Source organism: Lagopus leucura, unplaced genomic scaffold, assembly GCF_019238085.1.
Source record: "Lagopus leucura isolate 7727_CA_CO unplaced genomic scaffold, USGS_WTPT01 Super-Scaffold_100004, whole genome shotgun sequence".
Taxonomy (NCBI): Eukaryota; Metazoa; Chordata; class Aves; order Galliformes; family Phasianidae; genus Lagopus; species Lagopus leucura.
The window spans coordinates 29968461-29991439 of NW_024962264.1; the positions used below are offsets into that span (position 1 = coordinate 29968461).

The following is a 22979-nucleotide window of genomic DNA, read 5'->3' on the forward strand; positions in this document are numbered from 1 at the left end:
GTGTATTTGCATATGTGAATAAAACTTAGAATTCTACAGTCTGAAATGCATGAGATCACGTGCATCTTGGCATGCTCATGGTGCATTCTCAGTGAATTTCTTTCAACTCTAGAGCTTCACCACTACCTCTTGCTTTTGAACTGCTCCTTTCCTCTTTGATAGGAGTAAGATCTCATTTATTCTGGAGCCATGAAAAACAAGTGCTTCACCACTGCCTTTTCTAGTCAGGGATTCGAATTGGCAAGTAATAATGAGTTTTAATCTGGCTGTGTACTTTTCACGATTTCTCAAAGTTGATTCTCAACTGATACACTGTTAATATTTCTTTTGCATTCAATTTATCATTCCATTCTGGCAGCCAGGCCACACTTGTAAATATATTTGCACCCATATAATTTCTTTAATGAGTTGGTAATTCAGAAAATTCAACCGCTAGTAATATTATTTCTTTACTGTAGACGAGGTACCCCTGTCAGCAGGTAGTTGGCACATGTGCATAGTCTTGGCTGAGATGCTTAGCTAGTGATTCTCATATGGATTCAGCAAGTCTACCTGCACTAGTTTTTAGAATCAGTCATACTTTTTGTTCTTGATTCAGTGCTGTCTTACTGTTCTTTATATTCTTGGTAGATTGCAGGAAATTGTGTGTCTTAGTATTGGTTGTTAATTTGTAAATCAATTTATCAGTAAAACATTTAAAGGCAAATGCTTTGACAAAAATATGAACAAATTTTCTATCAGTGTGTTTTGAAGAAGTAACTGTTTGGTGCTCTACTCGCGTGTCTTCTGTGACTTTCTAGGTTAACTGAGGAGCAGGTGGTGGTTGGGAAGTCAGTGGAGAAATGTGATTTCTGTTGCTCAGTCACTTGTGCTTTGTGGCTGAAGAGGTCTGTCCCTTGCTTTGGCTTTGGGAAGAGTTCAGTTTAAAGGCAAAGTACCAATGCCATGAGTGCTTTGTAACTTTCCACATGTCAAAGAGGTGGTGGCTGGTAGCTTACAGACTGATAGCTCTGACATTGCTCCTGGCCCTCCAGGTACCAGGGTATATATAGCAGGAGACAGCCTTTCTGTTCGTCCGTCAAAAAGGGAAGAGAAGCCATAGTCCTGTATGATAAGGATTGCATGGTCCCACCATACAGGCCTTGTGCTGAAATGGATCTTCCCATGTAGGAATGAGATAACCTATACAAGTTACTTGCATGTGTTGTTTTTGTGTTGTTTTTTTGTTGTTGTTTGGTGGTACAGGTCTAGAGAAAAGATGAGCTGTGTGCTCGTCATGCAGGTAACTGATTGCTAACAGCTGCTGGTAGAGCAGCTGTAAGGTAACTATTGAAATAGATAAGATCATTTGAAGCTCAAAAATGAGCCTGTATGCAAATTAGATAGGTTTTTAAAGCATATTCAATTTAGGCAAGTTCAAATTAATGTGTGGAGCTGTCACCTGTACAAAACCACAGCTGTGATGAATGCTGTGCCTGGGATCTGCATGGGCTAATGGTTAATTGCATTTTGTGTGAGGCACGGTCACCTGCATTTGAGAACAGGAGCTGGCTTTGCTTCCTTTAAGCTCAGTGTATAGATCAACAGTGTAATTACTGCAGAAAAGGACCAAATCTTTTTACCTTTTCTATGAGAGTGTTATCACAGTGAATTAGTTACTCTCACCTTAAAGCAGTGGGTGCTGGCATCTTGTGCAGGTTCCATGGATGCCCTGGATTTTGGCTCATCCTGACCTGAGCAGAAACAGGGCCCGTGGCACCCCAGGTGCCTGCCCAGCACGCTGCAGGCAAGGGCAGCCCGCGTGGTGTTACGTGATCAGGGTGCTGCCCTACTGCTAGCACCGGAATGCCAGGGGCTCTATTAATAGAGCTAAGAACTAGATGATTTCTGGGGTTATGTGAGTGCTGCTAACTCTGGAGATTATAGGTAGGTGCTCTGGTACCAGGAAATCAATCTTGGGTCACGCGTGTGCTGGCAAGTGAGTTGGAAGCTCAAATACTGCAATCTTGAAATTGTCTTTAAGGTGAAAAGAAGTGTTAATGTGTAAACATCCACGGCTGTGTTGGAGAGAGGTTGGTTTTCTGTGCGAGCAGATGAAACTCGCTCTGTGCTACTCAGAAACATGCGAGCACGTGTGGGCACTTAAAGTGTAGTTGCCACTTCTCAGTATTTTGTTAAACTCCTGGTGTGGGGGCCTGGGGATTAGCTGCTATTAATCATACGCATGAGGTATAAAGCCAGCACATCAGAACTTGGTTCTGGAGGTTGGTAGCCATGCTGTCAGTGCTGATAGTTTTAGTGTATGGTAACTGTGGTGCAAATCTTTTTTTTTTCTGCTTTTAGAGATGCTGTAATGGCTAGGGAAAAGAAGTCTGATGGAAAGGTTTTGAGAGGTCTGTGTTTAAGCGTCTTTCTGATAAGGTTTTATTGCAGCTGTAGGGCAGAAAAAGTGGATGCTGTCAGTTTTATTGACTTTTAAAGCCATTAATGATGACTTCTCAGAAAACTCTGTTATAAGTTCACTGAGTGCTTCAATTTGTGTAGAATAAATTTCAAGGTAATATTAAAAAAAAAAAAATAGGCTCACATTGCTTCTGGGGAGAAGGGGGAGAAAGGGCAATGAGGACAAATGTCTGTTCAAAATTCAATGAAAGGTTTCAGAGCATCTAACAAAAAATACTCTAGCCATGTCTCTGGACGCTAGATACCACCTGTTCTGCATCGTGTTTGAAATTACTACCAGGTGTTTGTGTCTGCCTGGCAACATCACAGGTGCAAATTCGTCCAAATTACCCATAAGCACAAGGTTTTTAAAAGCCTATTTGCACATGTGCAGTAAAAGGGCTTTTGAATTCAGTAGCTGTGGCCTCTGAGGTGTTTGTCTTAAGTTTTGATCCATGTTATGGGCTCATCTTTATGTTTTCTGATCCCGGCCTGAATATAAAGAGCAGGGATTCAACAGAATCAAGACAACTCTGATGTTATGGTCTTCGTCCACATTGCTGGGATATGAAGAGAGCAAGGAACGCAGCAGTGAAATGGAAGTAGGTTTCGGTTGAGCAGGAAAGGGCAGTCTGAGACTTTGCGGGGGGAAAATTTGGGAGTGAAGGGGATTGTGCTCTACATATTCATGACTGAAATGCTGTTGTTCTGAGTAATGAAAGGTGTTTCCTTGTTATGTGTTATCTGTGCTGTGTGATTTATTTTTTTTCTTCCGAAAGTTTTAACTTCTGAATTTTGTGCTATGAGGGGTTTTGATGAAACGTGTATTTTTCCACAGTCTTGCTTTGCATTTGTGTAGTTGGGCTCGGTGGTATAGATTTCTTATTTTCTGGATGTCTGCTTTGTCAAAAAGCATACTTATTTGTCATTTAGAAACTACTTTTTTTTTTTTTTTTTTTTTTTTTTTTGTACAAAGAAAGGTGTGGGTATGTAAGTTGTCCTACTCGTTGATTTAAAAGGGTGTACATTATTGCTTCTGGCAGCATTTTTTTCAAGGTGAATATTATCATTTCTATCAAAAGGAAGGGTTTTTAAACACCTGGGTTTGACTCCTTGAAATAGGCAGAAATTGACTAAACCTGATTTCTCCTCAAAAACCTCACAGATCTGCCTGTGGGCTGTGTTTTATGCCTTGACGCTGTACACAAAAGATTTTGGCCAGTGTGGCCTAGTAGAGGATGAGAAATTTGTTACTGGAAGAAAATGGCAAAGCTTTTGGGCTTTCAGGTAGTCCTGCAGGTCTCTTAGCTCATCATGCAGTGTAAATTGGCTAGCTGAGCACCTGTTGTTCTGAACAAAGGCAGCATGTGGTCTGATCCCCTTCCCTTTCCCTCGCACTGCCTGCTGCCAAGTGGCTTGGCTTTGCCCAGCCTGGATAGTAGTTTTGTTGCTTCAGGACCAGTGTTCCTACTGCCAAAGCTCCCTTGTTGTGGGTGCTAACTGGCTGGGCAAACAGTGTGTATACATTCATGCACCTATTGAAGCCTGTATAATGCGTTTTGGAGAATGTTTTGCTTATGAGCACCGCTGTTTTGGTAAAAATAAATAATACATATAAATCACATCCGTACCTTAAATAGCTAATCTGTGGCATTCTACTTGAGAAAAGGGCCTTGGGAAGCCTTCAGAAATCCTTGTCTTCGAAGCTCACTGTATGGTATTTCACTGTTGATGGGGAGAATTTCTTCCTGACCAGGCTATGACCTGAGGGTTTTGTCTGGGAACAATCCTTCTGTAGGACATTATCCCTGCTTTTGCAGAAGTGTCTCATTCACTTAGTGCTTGCTAGCTATGCTTGTCTGACACACTTGTCAGCAGTGTTGGAAGAGACAGCTGCAAGATTTGGTACAACACTTTCATAAACCTGAGTTGAAGAAGGTTACCTGTCTGCTTCATGTGCTCAAGGGGTTATAGGTAACTTGATATTTTCCTTCAATAACACTCCACTCATTCAGATCTCTTGCAGCTCTCTAAGTATTATCAGTATGAGCAATGTGCTGTTTATCACTGTTATTCTTCAACTTTTCTTTCTGCCATCAGTGATGTCAACTATAAAGCTGTTCAACCTGTTGTATTCCTCCTTTGGAAAGGCCAGTGTAGACATGTAATAGAAAACTATTTTAGGGTCACATTTCACTGTGAATAACTTTGCAAGCATGGCTTTGACTACCTTTATTGCCATTCAGCTGAAAGGTTTGCTGGAAGTCTCTTTAGTTAGCTTACCTTACAGTGGTGTTGGGCTTTGCTGGCTTCCGTAGGAAGTTAACGTTAAGGTGAATCGTAAATTCAGGCACAGGCAAATGGACAGTTGGATAGTTTGGCATTTCTAAGGCTATGATGTTGTTTTCTTCACCATCATCACAGTTATAATCTGTTGTTAATCCCTCAAGTCTGAACCTGTGACTTCCCAGAGGGCCCAAAGCCTTTTGTTGATTTTGATTTGCAGCCCTATTATAGACAAATTAATGTACATGAGTGACAGCATGCCAGAGAGAGACAAGAAGAAAATGAGTAATTAACATATATTGGGTATTACTGATTGCTTTTATGATTATCTGGATTTTAAGGTATTAGCTGGAAAAATAACTCCTAATCCCTTATTAAAGATAAAAGGCAAGCCATTAAAAGTAGAAGGTTGTTTTCAGTCCTGAGAAGTCCTGAAAATATGTCTTGGCTCTAGCAGCAAACTAACTTTAAGAGCCTGTAATTCCAATGTTACTCAGCTTAGTTGTTCTCCCTTGGTAAGGGAATTTCTGAAGTTTCCCATGTACTGGGAGGTAGAGGGGCTGTGAGACAAAGCGACCCTTGTCACACAAACTGAGCACTTGGCAGTGGGTCAGGAGCCTTTGAATATCTGTGTGAAGCGAGCCCTGCCCAGTGCTAGGCTGTGAACTTTTGGCAGTGTGGTCTGAGGTCACTTAGCATGCAGTGGGAGCTTCTGGGGGGATGATATCTCAGTTTCCACTGCATGTTTCCATCTCACGTAAGAAGCTCCCATCACACTTCAGCTCCTTCCCGTTCTCCCTTCCTGACAGCAGAGCCCACCCTTTCCATTATACCCTGTCAGTGGTTTTTGTATCTGGGTGCTAAAATTTGCAGACCACAAAGCCCAGCAGAGAAGAGGCTCTGAATGACTGCATCGCTGGGAGCAAGGAAGTGTTAAATCTCACAGAAATGTAATGTCTCTGTGCTATTATTCTTAAACCCACCCAGTGTGTGTGTGTGTGCCTGTTCCTGAGGTTGGAAAGAAAGCAGCAGCACCCCTTGCTGATCTGTTTTAATTAATGATTTGCAAAAAGTTGCCACACACAAAGTGTTGCTTGGTAATCCAGTCTTATTAAAAAAAAAACAACATGGAACAAAATACGTTTCTGTATTTCTGGATAATGACATTTGAGCAACAGGAAAACAAGAGTAAAGTTTTTAATTTCTCTATTTGGGTAGTTTGTTTCAACACATTGTACTTACGTTCTTCTAATTTCAAAAACCAATTTAAAATGCAGGGAGACAAATGCAGAATACAGCATTTAATGACTCTAAAAAGATCAGTAGTTGTACAGTAATTTACATACATTTCTGAAATCAGTACTTATGCCTGATTTGCCCTGTTACTAGCACCTGTTCTTTTTTTTTTTTTTTTTCTGAACTCTCCTGGATTCCAGCTGTAGCTGTATTGCTGGGTGCAAAGGAAGCCACTTCTTTGTACTTGTAGATGGATTTAGAAGGTACAGGCAGAGTTTGACTCTGTGCTTAGTTGGCTGAGGTCTATTTCCTGAATGCAGAGACAGATGGTGAGTGTAGCCATCTGGGGCTAGAAATTTTCTGGAGATAGTGTGTAAAGCAGCCTCTGCTATCTGTGTGTGCGGGTGGAAATACCAGTTGGTGCAGATCATGTGAGAGTTTTCCAAGACCCCTTTCTGCAAGCCCCGTTCTATGCACCTCTTGTTTAAGGGTGCCTTGTCTTCAAAAGGTGAATATTTTTATGGAGTGCTTTGATCTGAAATGTTGGGTGTTTCCCTTACGTAGCATATGTGCCAAACACATTCAGTCTGTAGTGTCGTCAGAGTTTTAGTGCTGAAGTCTCAAGTCATGCTGAGGAGAAATTTGTCGTTCTGAAAACGCATACAGAGTCAATGATTTTGTGCCAAACTCTTATTTAGGTTCCCTGGACACAAGGTGTGTTTTTCTGCGGTTGTTTTGCTTTTTCTTTCTTTCTCCTGGCTAGTCTTGAGAGACAGCAGGTGGAGTCAGGTCAGTAGTAGTGGAGCACCTCTTAGCGTTTCCTAAGAGCCGAAAGGGTCCTGAAAACCGTCTTTTATTGTGTTTAGTGTCTCCTGTGAGGATATGTCTGGGAAAGGTCTCTTCAGTTTTTAATGATTATGTTTATGCAAGAAATTTACATTATTTCTCTAATCCATTTTAAACCTGAGCTTCCTATCGATTTAGTTTAATTGCTCCCAGTGTCTCTGTTCTTTTCTGTGTCTGTGCACTAACCGGAACAATTTGGGTGTGGGCCTTGAATAGTGAAACATTTTGGGGCTGCTGACACAGCCCTGTAATTAATAGCTCCATTTTACTAAGAGCCAACAAAGTTGGAGATAAGACAGTAGATGAGAAGAAGCTAAAGAAGCCCTGCTTATGGAAAAGTCAGCATGTAAATTTACCAAGTTGGATGTTTCTAATACACAAAGTTGGCTTTTTTTGCTACAATTTCAGAGCTCAGCTTCCAGACCATGATGCCAAGTAGATCATTAAAAACAGCATGAGGTTCCGAGTCACTTTTCATTACTAAAAGATCTTCTGAAAGCCTGACAGACTGTTCCTGTTTGGGCAGCAGATGTGATAACTGGAGTGGAGATTAGCTATATGCGGTGTTCACTAATGGAATAGAATAAATGAGGTTGGAAGGCACCTATGGAGGTCATCTGGTCCAAATCCCAGGCTCCAAGCAGGGCCAGCTTGGTAATTACATTATTAATGTTGGTTTCTAAGTTATGATATAATGTCCCAAATGCTGTTTTGTAGATAAGAAGTGAAGATGAAATAGAGCCCCAAAGAAACATGTCGATGTATTTCTCCCAAATTTATCTGGTCTACTTGGGTACAACTGGGCTGACTGTGCTCAGAGCAGAAGATAGGTAGCTGTCCTTGGGCTCTTTCTGACACGTGTCTTCCAAAGTGATTTTTGACCCAATAGAGTTTAGAGATGTGGCTTGAGTGTGCTCATATTAAGACATTTGGAAGTCTGGGTGCTAGATGCTGTTTGTCTTGGCTCTCCATATCCTTTCACTGTGTGGTAAAATGACTTGCTATGTGCCTGATGTAGAAAATGGCTTTGGTTTCAGCTGGGCCTTGTACCAAGATCAGGTCAGCCAAGTCGATTAGAGAGAGAGAGAGAGCCATGCCCTCAAAACTGCCCAGGGGCCAAAGCTCACACTGCTGTGGGTAGGCTTTGTGCTCTGATCTGTGCCAGGCCTCAGGAGCATGGCTTCCGGGGAAGCACTGTGTTTACTTTTCTGTACTTGTGGAAGTTTGACTTTTTTCAGGTAATTTTCAGTTTTTTGTTAGCGGTACAGGTGGGTATAAATAAAAGGTATGTCTGTTTAGATGGACTGACAGTCTGGATTGTCACTGAAAAGAGCACGTGAGGGTTGTGAGTGATTTTTCCTGTGGAACATAGTATGCTCCTTCGTATTCTAAAAGACTTCTTTCTCCATACTTGTCAAACAGGGCTGTTGTACATAACTCCTGATCCAAACTGTACTACAAACCATAGGACTTCTGTCATTATCTTCCTCCCCATCCCTAACTGCCAAACAAAAGTAGTTAAAATTTGGAGAAAATGGCTCACCATAGTCTTGTACAGAAATGTGCGTGGACAAGATGAGTTATGCAGGCCGTACTCTGTGGGAGGAGTCTGTCTGGATCCTCCTTGTGTTGTTTGGTCTCAGCTTCCCTGTTAGGTTCTTCACATCAAGTACAAGGAATTGCATCTTCTCTCCCTTCTCCTCTAGTTTCCTCTGTACCTCACATACATGTGCTTTAAGCAGTGAAATCAGTAAATGAGTCCTGCTAGATCCTTCTTACCAGCAAAACAAAGCAGACATGATCCTGTTAAAAAACAAACAAACAAAAACAGAAAACAAGGTGTTCACTCCTGACTTGCCCGCTTTGAGCTAACTGTGGGGTTGACCATTAGGAAGGTCAGTGCTTATGCACAAATCACCTTCCATGCGTTTTACTAATTACAGGCAGCTGTTCTGTTCAGTCCAAGCCATCCTTAAACTGACCTCCTACTTGTTTTTTCCTCCCAACTGTCTAATAATTAACAAACTACTTAATGCACGACAAAAGACCAATTAACCCTAAAGCGCTTAGTAACTACATGTAGATTAGTTGTAAAATGTTGCTGTAAACATTAAATGTTAGGCAGTTACATAAAGCAATAATTGATACAGTTGCATTTAGGAGCTTAGAAGAGGAGGAAAAAAAAAAAAGTGCTTGAGTTCTAAGAACTCTGCTAATAGATTTTTCGTTTTTAGCGGCAGTGGTCCCAGCCTGTATCAGTCCAAACAGGCTGCGGCAGCTCAGATTTGTTGCACTTCAGTGGTGGAAGAAAAATAAAGGCAGGCTAACCTTGTGCACTTCTTGAAACCATAATGTGGGTGAATGGTCATAGAAAACCTCCAAAGGGCAGAACCTGGTATCTAGGAAGAAATGGAAATCATATAAAATAATTTACTTGTTTCTGGTGCAGAGGTGGTATCCAGTGGTAAAGCGTGCTATATTAGTTGGGTACCAGGTTGTGTTGATTTCAAGGATTCATTCTTATTTTCAGTTTCAGGCACCGAATAAAGCCCGACTTAATAAAGCCCGAGTGTTAGGTGTGCCCCTGTTAGGTGTGAACAACCATGGGTTTGATCATTTATTGCTGGTGACTTCAGCTGCGTCTTCTGTTTCTATAGACACTTTTCACATCCAAACTGCCTCACATTTTGGCCTTTGAAAAAATATATTTCCGTTCACCTTATGGGGTAGAGTTTCACACGAAGAAGCTGTTTTGCTTTTCTGCAAAATCTTTAATCCTCTTAATTGGCTGTATTACTCCAAGGTGGTCCACTTGATCCAACAGTTCTCAAGCTCCTGCTGCTGATGTTCTTAAATAATTTATTTTCCTTGTTTGTCTTATGTGCTAGTTCTTTACTTTCTTTGAATCTTTGATATATTTCATGTTTGCTAGTTTTTCTTTGACCTAAGCTTACATGGGACTGATATATTCCTTAATGGTAAGCTTTGCCACCTTACTCTGTATATTTGTTCAGCCTTATGGCTTTCCTAGCCTCTTTTAGTTAAAGTATATCTCTATTTTACTTGCTTCTGTTAGTTCTGTTAGTTGTCTTTAAATTCTGCAGATATCAAGTTTCTTCTCTTTCAGTGAAAAATGTTAGGTTTGTTTGAAGTAGCTTTCTCTCTTCTCTTCCTCAGTTTTGGCAGTGTCCTTTTCCCAAGTATATTGATCTTAATTATAGTAAAGTTATTTCCTGAAAGCTGACCTATGCTTAGTTTTGCTGTATAAATACGTTGGTAATGAGCTTTTATTTTTCTTTGACACAGTTCTACTGGTATAAATCCTCGTTATATTCCATCCCCCAAAATGGAAATTTTTTATACCTTCTTTTGGTTGGTTTAATTATGGAAATATGCTTAAAGCATATTTTTAACCACCTACTATCTTTCAGTATAGGTGAGTCCTTAGCAAAATCACTAGGTTACTGACTTGCCCAAGTCAGTTTTTCTCCTTGTACTCTGGAGTTAAATGAGAATTGCTCTTTCCTCTTCTGTGCTGTAGATGCCAAGGTTAATAGCAAGATCTGGCCAGCTGACTTTCAGCCAAGGAAGGGTATACATTGCTAGCCTGAAATTGTTTTTCATTAACATTTCACTGCTTTTTTTTTTTTTTTTTTTTTTTCCACAAGCTTCTTTATCTGAACTTCTCTTCCTTTCTCTGATGTTTGTTTTATGCTGTTGACATTTGCTAAAATGCCTGCTGTGTGATACCCTGCCAGTTTACCTCCCTTCCTCTCCCTAATGAGAGATCATCCACCATTTGTAGGCTTATATATAATGGATCAAAATATACCTATGTGCAGCCTTTGGCAGCAGTTGATCTAACTAGGCAAACTTTAAATTTGCCAATTCCTGAACTACCAAGTAATGGAGCTTTGTAAGAAGGTTCTGCTGAGCAATGGGGTGCAGCTGAGGGTACAGACTTTGGTGTAGCCCTTCTTGTGAAGCAGCAAGCTTGTTTTCTTCCAGCATAATCATGTTCTGTGAAGGGTTAATGCTGATATAGGAATAGGGGGTGAGTCTGTGAAGCAAAGACTGAAAAGGAGGCAGAAGCTTGAATCATACTTGCTGTTGCAAGGGGAAACCAGCAAAGAGCAAGAACTGCAGAAATGTTACCAGGCTTTCAAGAACAAGTTAAATCCAGAGTTTCTTTCTGGGAAGCCAGTTGGAAGGAGTATATTGCTGGCGGCCTGGAACCTCTCAGAGCCTGAAGTTAACGGCTGTTAATTTTTAAAGGCAGGAGCAAAAGTGGTTACTGTGTGTTTCAATGGAGTCTTTTCTGCTACTGAAATGCCATTGCAAAAGACTTCTGAGTTGTTTGGACTCAGAGAGGAAAAAGAAAATTCCCTCAGAGAAGCAATTTATCCACCAAAAGCTTCACTTTGACATACAGGTTATAGTACAATGACAGTTCTGTCAGGTTGTTTGTAACATCTCCAAAGGTGGTGGGTGAGGGATGTACTGAGGGTGGGCTTCTGTTGGACTTTAAAGGGTGAAATAAAGGAAGATGCCCAAAGTGCAGTCTGAAAAAGGGGTCTTCCTTGTTCAACTTTCTTTACTGCAGCAAGGAAGTATGAGGAAAGCCAACACTGAAACAAGAAAATAACTGGTTTTGTAACCATTCTGTCAGGTCAAATCCTGCTTCTCTGGAGGTCAATGAAAGCATTGTCTGAATTCTCATGCTGGCTTTGTAACTTTCTAGGTAAGTCACTGTTAACCTTAAGGAGCCAGAAGGGCAGTTTCTCACTGAATGAAGCTTTTCAGAAAGTAATGGAAAGAAAGAAAAGCTGAGCATTTTCAAAGCATCTCCGAGGAGGCTGTCACTTTATTCCTGATGATTTTCAAGATGAGGTGGGCTCCTAAGTGCCAAAGTGGTGTGGCTTACAGAGTACACATCTTAATGTTTATTCTTTAGAGATGTGCATTTGTCAGAGTAGCCAACAAATACCAATAATCTCTGTTGCATGCAGAAAAATACGGTCTTCCACATCAACCACCAGCTCTGACAATGACTGGCTCTAATTAAGAAATGATAAACATGTATTTTGGTGTGTGTAACTTCACTTTCCATTTGACATGCTGCAATGCCTGCATCCCACATACACGTATATGGCTTGGACAGATGCACTCTTTGCTGGATTGAAAACTAGCTGGACAGCCTGCGCCCAGGGAACGTTGGTGAATGAAGTTAAATCCAGCTATCAATCAGTCATGATCCAGATAGTGATCCAGGGATCGCTATTGGGGCTGGCCCTGTTTAACAGCTTTATTGATTATCTGGGTGGGGGTATTGAATGCACCCTCAGGAAGTTAGTGGGTGACACCAGGTTTGGAGGAAGTCTCGTTCTTGAGGTTAGAAAGGCCCTTCAGGGGGATCCAGATAGGCTGGATTGATGGACTGAGGCCACTTCTGTGATCTTCAAGTTCCAGTTCCTGCACTTTGGTCACAACAGCTCCGTGCAACACTACGGGCTTGGGGCAGAGTAGCTGGCAGTCTGTGCAGAGGAAAAGGAACTGGGGGTCTTGATCAACAGATGGCTGAACATGAGCTAGCAGTGCGGCTAAGAAGGCCAATGGTATCCAGGCTTGTATAAGAAATAATGTAGCCAGCAGGACCGGAAAAGTGATTATCTATACTTGGCACTGGTAAGGCTGCATGTGAAGTACAGTGAAATACAGATAGGCAGATTTGGGCCTATCACTACAAGAAAGACACCAAGGCCCTGGAGTGTGTCCAGAGAGTGGCAGTGAAGGCTCTGGAGCACAAGGCTGAGGGAACTGGGATTGTTTAGACTGGAGAAGAGGATGCTTAGGGGAGACCTTATCACTCTCTGCAACTCCCTAAAAGGAAGTTGTAGCAAGGTGGGAGTTAGCCTCTTTTCCCAGGTAACAGTGATTGTACGTGAAGTAATGATTGTAAGTTCTGCCAGTGCAGGTTCAAGTTAGGCATTAGGAAAATGTTTTTCTTAGAGTGATGAGGTATTGCAACAGGCTGGCCAAGGAAGCGGTGGAAGTGTTCAAGAAACATGTAGATGTGGCTCTGCGGGACATGGTTTAGTGAGCACGGTGGTGAAAAGTTGACAGTTGCAGTTGATGGACTTAGAGGTCTTTTCATAGAATTGCAGAATCAAAGAACGACTTGGGTTGGAAGGGACCTGAAAATCATCTAGTTCCAACCCCACCCTGTTGCAAGCAGGGCTGCTGACCACCAGATCAAGCACTAGATCAGGGTGCCCAGGGTCCCATCCAACCTGGCCTTGAACGCTTCTGGGGATGGGGCATTCACAGCCTCTCTGGACAGCCTCCAGAGAGGAGGCACCTCACCACCCTCTCTGTGAAAAACTTCTCACTGATATATCAATCTCCCTTCTTTAGTTCAAAGCCATTCCCCCTTGTCCTATCGTGATTTATCAGAGAAAAAACTTGATTTCCCTCATGTTTATAATCTCCCTTTAAATATTGGAAGGCCACAATGGTGTCTTCCCATGCAGTCTGTCTTTGTAGGAGAGGTGCTTCAGCCCTCTGATCATCTCTGTGGCCCTCCTCTGGACTCTCTCCAACAGCTCTATAATTTTTCTATGTTGGGGGGCCCAGATCTGGACACAGTACTCCAGAAGGGGCCTCATAATGGTAGAGTAGAGAGGGACAGTCACCTCCCTTGCTCTGCTGCCACCCCTCTTGATACAGCCCAGAATACTGTCAGCCTTCTGGGCTGAAGGATTTTCCAACCTTAATGATTCTATGATTCTATTCAAGCCGAGCAATTCATTGCTGCTCAAAACTGTGCCTACTGATTAATACTGACTCATTTACACCTGTGGGGATTGAAATTGTCAGATGGGACCAAGCTGTTGGTAGCTATTGTGTAAATAATGGCCTGGTGTACAGAGCACTGGAAAAATAAGTCTAGTTTGTTTATGTCTCCTCTTTTCCTCAGCAGTAACTTGTGCTTTTAAGACTGGCAGCTAACAAGAACCTCTGGTCTCAGAATGGCATCTCTTTGCTACACCATATTGGAAACAAGGCAGGTTATAATATGTAACAGTCTGCAGAACCCTCTTGGTGCATGCAAATTGCTCTCATGCACCAGTTGATCTCCTGCAGTGACTGCAAGGAATATTAACACCTTTCTCCCCTCTGTGCTTGAAGTGGATGAGGTATTTAGCAACATTTTAAACAGAGGGGGAGGAATGGAAAGAGTTGAAACTAAAAAGTACCAGTACTCTATGAAATACTGGCTGGCAGCAGAGATCAATTTCAACTGGAGACTGCTGAAAAACACATGGGATGAAGGGCTCGGTACAAACAAAAGTTGAAGGAATAAAATATGAGCTTGCTCTTAGCTTTCTTTTTTTCTGCCCTCACTGAAGAAGACTTCTAGAAGTGCTGAAATGGTCAGAGCTGATGTTGAGATTGATTGAACTGGATAAACAGACAATGATGAGATCCTGTTGTGAGAAGAGCTTAATAGGCATAAAAATTGTCTATTGCAGCCTGAGGGTGGGTTTTACAGCACAGAGAGGGAAAGGAAGGGTGTCTGTTTCTTTTTGCCACTGCATAGAAGCTTAACTTCAGAAAGAGAGTCTGGAGTTGATATGGCTGTATCCTTAAAAAGGTCACTGCATCCTCATCATCAGGTACCTAACACAGGGGATGCAGGTAAATGACCAGTGATAAATTTAAAAATGAATTAATAGTTCTGCGGGACTCTTGCATTTGTCGGAAGGGAATGACAGTACTGAGGGACTGCATCTCAGCTTTAGAAACAATTTTTAAGAAAGATGCACCTTGCTTAAAAAAAAAAAAAAAAAAAAAAGGCATTTCCTTTTTCAACAAGTGAACAGGAATTTTTTCATGTGCTACCTTACATTGCGCAGTCAGACTGTGCACAAGCTGTGTTACTATCATTGGAAGTATTGGGGGAGTTACACATGATTGTTAATGTGATTAATGGCACATTTAAGGTACTAGAATAGTACAGGGAGTTAAAACAGCACAGACCTCTGCAAACAGATTGTAAAAACCATAGTTTCAAAAAGGAAAACAAAAGTCAAAGAAAAATAGTGAGAATTAGGAAGCAATTTTTGAACTTTGCTATATATGGCAGCCACCGTGCTGCTAAATTGTTTAACTGGCAACTTCACTGTTATTTGAGTCCAAGGGTGGTGTGATTCCAGACAGCATCCAATATCTGTATGACAGTGGGAATCATTACAAAGCTCAGAAAAAAAGAAGCCAGACTTTCTCTATATGTGGCTTTTTCTTTATTAAATTCTTTTTGGCAGTTGCTCAGTAATAGCTTCTTAAAAATGTGCTGCTATGGCAGTTTTACCCAGCTTTAAGTAAGATGCCTGACCTCCAGGACGAGCCAAAAGAGACCTCTGTGATCCATGCTTTGTAAGAAATTGCTTGTTATGTATATAGTTTACGTAGTGCTGGGGTTAAAAACAGTATGGTTTATTACTGTAGCCTGTGACCTGTGCAGATGCATGGGCTGGCTGTTTAACAAAAGGAAGTGTTGTTGCCTTTCATGTAATGAAAAATGTCACTGGATGAATCTAAAAAATAATAATAAGAAAATAATAATAAAAATCTTTTTTTTCTTTCTTTTTTTTTTTTTTTTTTTTTTTCCTTGAGCAGTTAAGCAACTGCAGGGCTGTTTCTAGATCAGTGCACCCTGCACATAGAGAGCAGTATGGTATACATGCACCTGATTCTGCACCTTGAAATCAGTGGAACTTTCTGTGGGTTTGAGTGAGCAAAGACTGAAGTGATTAATTTATTAAATATTCGGTCTGGCTCAAATTGCTGATCGTGTACCTGTGAAATCCTGCTGATATTGCATTCTGTTATGAATATGCAGCTGCCTCTTTTCCTGACGTGTTGCTGTTATTTTTGTTGTCAGTAGCTGAACGAAGCAAACACCAGTCTTTGAAAACAGTTGCCTGTGGAATAATGCAATGGAATAATACTGGGGAAGGTTCCTAGATTAGAGGCATAGCATGCCACAGTCTCTCCATTGTAACTATGTTCAGAATTAGTGGGGTATGTTTTTTAGGCAGTGCTTTTCACGTTGGAGCTGCCAGACTGCTTGTCCACATCGCTCAACTTGTGCAGTTGTGTGGCGTCTGAGGATTCTGTCACCTGTGAGAGTACCTGGGCAATTGAGCAATCAGCACTGATCCGTGCAGCTGAGATACCTTTCCTCTATGAATCAGGCCAGGTAGATGCAGAGCAAAAATCTTGCTGTGAAATCAAGATAATCTGAATTCTTGTCTTATCAGTCAGGTTTTAATCGCATTGGTCCAGGTTTACTGCTGCTTCTGTTTACATCCCCGTTGTGAAAGGGGGTCAAGGGAAGGTAGTAAGCATTTGTAGTCTGCATTACAGCTGGAAGTGTGTGAACGGAGAACTACGGTTAAGGGAGCCAGAGTTTCTTTCTGTTCTCCACTCTTTAGGAGCAGCTTTACCACTGTCTTTGTGCAGAGTTCTGTGCTTGTGTTTCACTTCTTGTTATACCTGCCAGGCAAAAAGCTTAGGGAAAGCATTGTGCTATAGAGTAGAGCAGAAAGGAGAAAAACTTCTGGATAGAGTGGGCTGTGCCATTTGCCCGGGCTGGGAAACTGCTAATGCACTTGGTGAGAAAATCAGGTGGCTGTGGTGGTCTGTGGTTTGTGAAAACTGCCTGGTATCTCGTTCTCTTTAATAATGTTGACAAAAGCATTGGGGGTTTTGTCATCTTTCTTAGTGGCAGTTGACCCTTGAAGGTTTCTTGAATTGTGTGTATTTAAACTCCAGGGCAGGTCTATGCAAGAGCACTCAGGAATGTGAATGGGAGCTGATCAAAGGTGTAAATCCTCAGGGAGATTGAGTGGCATGAGGTCTTGTATAGACATTAACATACAGAATTAAAGTTGTTTAATATTAATTGATTCATTTTGGAAGCGAGGTCAAGTAAATGAGCAAGAAAACCGCTTTAAATCTGATAAAAGCTTCTGCCACAGGTGTTTAACTCCACTACTCACTCCAACTTCAAACTGATTTGAACTGACTTCTGTCTGACTGAGGGCAGCCCCACGAGTTAATGGGAGGGTAATCATATCCCGTTTTAATAACTGTATTTGGAAAGCATGTTTTACAAATAGTCCTGTTTGATAATGTTACCTTGGGCTTTGAGGAGGGATTTATGGCAGGTCTCTTAAGGGTTTTTATAGCCACTGCTGTACTTGAAAGAAATGGAGTTCTTTGTATTAGATAGGCTCTTTGGCCTTAATGGAGGAAGCTGTTGGCTGAGGTACGAGTTGGAATGGTATTCAGAGGCATTGCTGGTTAAAAAAGAGGGGAAAAAGACTCAGAAAAAGCAATAGTTGTTGGTTTGAGGAGTCATTGTACATCATCACAAATGAGTGCTCTGCAGTTCAAAGGAGGCCTCTCACATTTGGAAGCAGGATTGCGACCAACCTTTCTACGTTGTCTTGTGCGCACTGTGAGCAAGGCCCCTGGTACTGGAACCTCAGAGTTCTTCAGGACATGTACTTCTGTCGTGAGGCCCCCCGTGCTCTGATGAGCAGCAGGGGAGCCCTTTGGGCAGCCCACTTGCCTTATTCCTTGGCTGGGCAGTGAGGGAGGGCTCCCACAACAGCCAGCAGTTGCACAAGTGGGGCTGGGGAGTTCAGCTGTGGCCTTGTCTGAGGCTGTCATGCTAGGATGTCTCTCTGTATTTCTCCCTGAGATTTCTCTGTGTTGATGGAAATTGATTTTGCCTTTGGGAACCTGAGGGTATAAATTGTACTCGTAATTGGCCTGAGCTGAACTAGGAGAAACTGCTGATGTGTTCATTCTCTTCAGTGAGCGATTTGTTGTATAAGCCACTTCATGGACTGCTTTTTAGTGAGCGTGAGGAAAGGGAAAAGGCGAAGCAAGGAGGTGCCGTTATTGGGCATCACTACCCGTATGTAAGTGCTGCATTGGAGCATTCTGCCATCTGCAGTCAGTACCTTAATTCCTCTTCCATTCAGGGAAAAATATAATCCTAGCCGTCTAAATCTGTGGATTATCATTTTCTCCAGTATTTACGTCTGTTATGATCAGGTTGTTTCTTGAATGAGACTGCAATAAAAACAATGCTGAAAGGATGTCTGGGCAGCTATCGGTGCTGATCTGAGCAGCTCCCAGGCTGGCTGGGTTAGTGGATGGAAGTGAAGGTGATGGTCAAGGCCTGGGGAGGCCGGTGCTCAAAGGTCGGGCAGGGGGAGGTCTGCAGGGTTCACTCCCCACGGTAATTGCTCTCCTGCTTTAAGCCTGATACTCAGCTGTCTACACGGTGCTTAGCACAGAGTGTTCACTGGGGAGATTAGGATGAAAATATGTTCTCCTTGCTAAAGAGCACATAAACAACCCATAAACGGCCCATTAACCTACAAAATCGCAATAAAGACCATGTGGTAAAGCAAAGCCATAGGAGACCTGTGACCCAGCAAGTTCATTAATTGGATTTTGAACCTTATCTTTTGTGCTAAAAGCAGCTAATCTGAAATTAGGAAAAACAAAGGAAAGAAGGAGAGAAAGGAGTGACTTGAGATGCATGTCCAGAGTGAGAGTGTTTCTGTAATTCATTTTAGGACACAGCCCAGTGAGCAAAATTTTGAAGCCCATTGTGGAATTACCATGTTACAGGATCAGACATCAGTAACATTTCCAAGTAATAACAATCACTTGAAAACGAGTGAAACAACATAATTTTGTTATTGGCCACAACCAGTACCTGTAGCAGTTCTAGAAACTCCTCTTACTGGCTGCTGAATGCACCAGCCGCTTGCTGTGCTCCAAGTTGCTTTTTGAAGCTATAAGATGTACATCCATTTTATGGCTTTTCTGGCTGTGATATTTAAACTCTGTGAAGAATTTTAGAATGTGTACTGAGAGGAAAGCTGATTAAACTTCTGAGTACTTTGCCAGCAGGTCTTCATCTTCATCTGGAGGATGGCAGCAGAGTTCAGACACCCATAAATGGCCCTCAGCAAGAGCTGAGGCTTCATTTGCCTAGACTCCTTCTGTCACTGTGAAACCATCAAATGGCAGGAGAATAGCAGCTGCTTCCTAGGATTGCTCTGTAGCTAAATTGAAAGCATATCATAGAAGCGTGCAAGTTCATGCTATCAGCTGTTTGGTGTTCTTTCAGACAGGTGTCGTCTTTATTAACTGTGTAGTTTGTTGTGGAAGGTGTGCATCTCTGTGTACATGCTCATGTCTGAAGCATTTCAGAAATGGGGGGAAAAAAGGGTTGTTAGATTATAAGCAATCCACTAGTACAGTTGTATTTAAATAGCTTAGCTGAAACTTTGGACTGTTTTAGTAGGTATTTTCCATATGTACACATGGTGAGAGATCTCTGCCCTGAAGCACATGTGGTTTGAACAGAACAGGAGGAGGGAGGCTGGGATTTGGCCATGGGAAGCCAAGGCACTGAGTGATGAAGTGGTTTTGCACAAGCCAAAGTGGTGTGGCAAACCCAGAACTTGAGACCTGTCTTCTGGTGCTCAGATACATTGATTTCAGCACAAAATCCTGGCGCCACTGGTTGATTTGAGCTGGCTGTATGAAGACAAGCTTGAGTGTGATGCCTAATTGAGTTTATAGAATAGGAAAATCTTAATTATTTATACAAATGTTGATTTTAAATGTGTTTTAGATGCAGTTTTTCAATCCTAATTGCCTTTATAATTACAAGCAAAATTTTCATGCATAAGGTTATGTGTCTGCAGATATTTTGGAGCTGTTACACAAAGAGCATCTGTTACACTCAAACTGAGTAATTAAATACTCGTTATGCACATCATAGATCCTGAGAAACATATCTGGGGGAAAAAAAAAAAAAAGGTTTCTAGGAACTAGTGCTTGTATAAGAGTGCTAATTACCAAAGCATTAATGTGTATTTTCCAAGAATCCATCCTCAGGCTGTGCTGCCTCTTCTACACCTGTCCCATGAGGCCAGAGGCTGGATGGAGGTGAAGGGTGGTAAATGTGCGTAACTTACAACCAGGCCTCTCATGCCTGTAGGTGTTTTAGGGCAAACCTTAGATTGTGAAACTTCTTGTTTCTAGAAGTGTACTGCTTTCAGAAGTAAGCCTGGTCTTCTGTCTCACTGCAGGAGAGTTCTGAATAGTTTGAGCAAAACCATTTGGCTCCCAAGCTTTTGGGGGAAAAGTATTCCCTTTGGTGAGGTTTATTCCTACTGCTATATTACTGTGAATGGCAGCGTTAAAACCAGTGTAATGGGAAAAAAAAGAAAGCATTGCCAACTACAAAAATAATATCAGTTTATTATATTGACTGTCAATATACTTTCAATTGAAAAAAGACTTTTGTATTGTTAAGGCATCATCACCCTAACTGGTGAAGGAATGCTTCAACTCAAGCATCAACTCTTGCATAATAATTTAAGAAGAAAGCTATGGAAGCTTTTTTTATGATTATTATTGTTATTATTATTATTTGTGTGTGTGTATTTTATATATATACACACATATAGGTATGTGACAAAACAGGAAAGGGTATGTTTCTTCCTGGTTCATTTTTCACATTACACACTGAGACTTTGTTTACCCTTGAAGAATCAGTGTTGATTGGACAACCGGTGTAATTAATTATATTGCAACAGACAGACAGCTGATCTTTTGAAAAGAAAGGAGTTTTTAGCAGGACTGTTCAAAGTTCATGGTCTGCTGTTAAACTCTAATGCTAATAAACATTTCTTCAGAAAGATGTCTGTCTTTAAATTTCACAGTATCGCACCTTCATTTTAAAGTGATATGATAAGAAAAAAGCTGTAGACCCCAAGAAGTCCTCCAGCGATGCTGCTTTTGGGGCATGGGCTTCAGGTGCCTTTGGGAGATGCATTTTGGTCTTGGCATGCATATGGCCATGTTTTCAATTGTTCGAGTTGCATCTGTTTCTTAACTAGGAAGGGGCTTCTGCTAATTTTTCTTTACCGTAAGCACAGATGACTTTCACTTGCACTACCAGAAGAGCATGTGTTGGCTATAGTTCCTTTTGTCTAAATGGCCAACTCTGTTCCCAGTGGTACAGTTGTTTTTTTTCAGTTCATTGGTGCTTGACTAAATGCATTCAGTCACATTCTTCATGTATAGATGAGACAAACTTTCTGTTAAATATTCCCGTGTTTTCTAGCAATAGGGCTGGGAAGGTTATGGCTTGCCTTGCGGGCCAATGAGAGCATGAGCTGGGCTGGCAGGGAGGGGAAAGCCAGCTATGGGATGCTGCCACAATAAGCCCCAAAACAGTTTGGCTGAAACTGGTTTTACGTCATATAAAAAAGGGGGCTAAGGATCTCAGCTGATCAGAGTACTAAAGGTCCTTGGGCACGCACCATAGAGCATATTGGTTTTGAGCTTGATAGCTCTTTCTTTTTACAAGGGCTGCAAATTGCTGTGACATAGTTAAGGACTGTAGAAAGAGGCAAGTTTTCCTGAACTTTACTCCCAGCTTGAAGTTTTAAGAAGTAAGTGAGAGGCGAGGAAGGGAAGAGAGGGTGATACACAGACCCTCGCTCACGCCCCTCTGTCCCACGAGTAGGATGTCAAACGGAAAAGACGGCTTGGAGAAACAACTGAATGGCTTTGGGGAGAAGGGGAAGGAGAGAAGCCGCACATCCCTGGTCATCTCTCAGGCTGTTAACCGCAGTATTTTCACCTCTGCAGTCTCCCCTGCTGCTGAACGTGTCCGCTTCATTCTGGGAGAGGAAGATGACAGCCCAGCACCCCCACAGCTTTTCACGGAGCTGGATGAGCTTCTGGCCGTTGATGGACAAGAAATGGAATGGAAGGAGACTGCAAGGTGGGTTGGTTTTCCTTTACCTCAGAAATCTCATGAGAAATTCCTCTTTATGTGGTAATGTCCATATTACTGGATGGCTTGGAAAATCCACAGTAAAGAGCCTTTATGGGTGAAATTATCTTTCCTGGATAAATCAGAGAATTCAAGGATTTGATTCAATATGAATTTAAAACCAAGTCTAGAAAAATTGGAGTGCCAGATTTACTTGAATGGGTTGTATATGGAGAGTCAAAATTCATATGGACTTACCTAGTGCTTTGCAAACAGTGACGAGATTAGGGCAAGAATAAAACATCTGTGGAATAAATACATCTGTAGATGTATTAAAACTTTTAATTCAGGTACTCAAAAGTACGTTTTAGCCTGGCTCCACCACACAGCCCAAGTTGGAACGTTTTTTTACTCCGTTAGTGATGAAAATTTATTTTAAATAGGCAAAAGATCCTGAAGATTTTTTCTTCTGAGGAAATAATTCAGGATTTGTGTTAAGTGCTGGTTTGAATTGCCCACTTTGAGGTTTTTGACCAAATTCTCTTCTTGTTTCTTTAGCGGTGCTGGTTTAGGACTGGAATGGAGTTTTTTGTGCTGTATTTGACACAAGTTATCTATAGCTTATTCCTGAGTATTGCAAAAGGAGCCGTTGGTTAGGATACAGGATCTAAAGTCTGCTGTGTATCTCCTCTAGCCTTGTGATGTTAATTTTTTTTCTACAGTGAAAATATTTTTCCTGGTCTTGCCTTGAAAGGTAAGCTTTTAACTGCAGATGCTGTCAAGGGCTGAAACCTTTCCCTAGAAGGGGGTTCTTAACTAGCTGGTGAGCAGCCGAGGGCTTTGCCTTTCCTATTTCCAATCCCCCTCTTAGCTCTGGGCTTTTTATTTCCCTTTTTGTGGCTCTGCTAAGCCCTTTTACCACCTTCCAGTCTTTAGGGCCCCTGCTGTATTCAGAGGTAGTCAGTCCATCTTGTTTGGCTACCTTAATCTTTACCTGATGAACCATTCCACCACCTACTCCTTTACCCCCTTATCTTTATTTTTACTTCTATATCACTTGTAGAACCTATTTAAAGACTTTTCACCTTTTACCCTTCAACTCCTTTCTTATTGGTCATCCTTTTCTCCCTTTATTGCTTTTCGTGCCTCTTATCGTTAGTTCAGCACTTGCATTTTGTCATATGTACCACCCACCCCTGTACAGATCTTTAAGAAGGGTTTTTAGTGACAATTTATTGAGGCTTTGTTGTTAAGATCAACAAAGATTGTTTTTGTTGTTAAG

General features: G+C 41.7%; 1 protein-coding gene across 5 annotated transcripts in view; it reads left to right on the forward strand.

Annotated features, from left to right (window-relative positions):
* SLC4A4 (solute carrier family 4 member 4) overlaps nucleotides 1-22979 on the forward strand; it is a 197592-nt gene that overhangs the window by 78272 nt on the left and 96341 nt on the right. For all 5 annotated transcript variants that reach the window (XM_042872178.1, XM_042872176.1, XM_042872180.1 and 2 more), the window contains one exon: nucleotides 21571-21706. In XM_042872178.1, the coding sequence (XP_042728112.1) occupies nucleotides 21571-21706 (136 nt within the window). The remainder of the gene's footprint in view (nucleotides 1-21570; nucleotides 21707-22979) is intronic.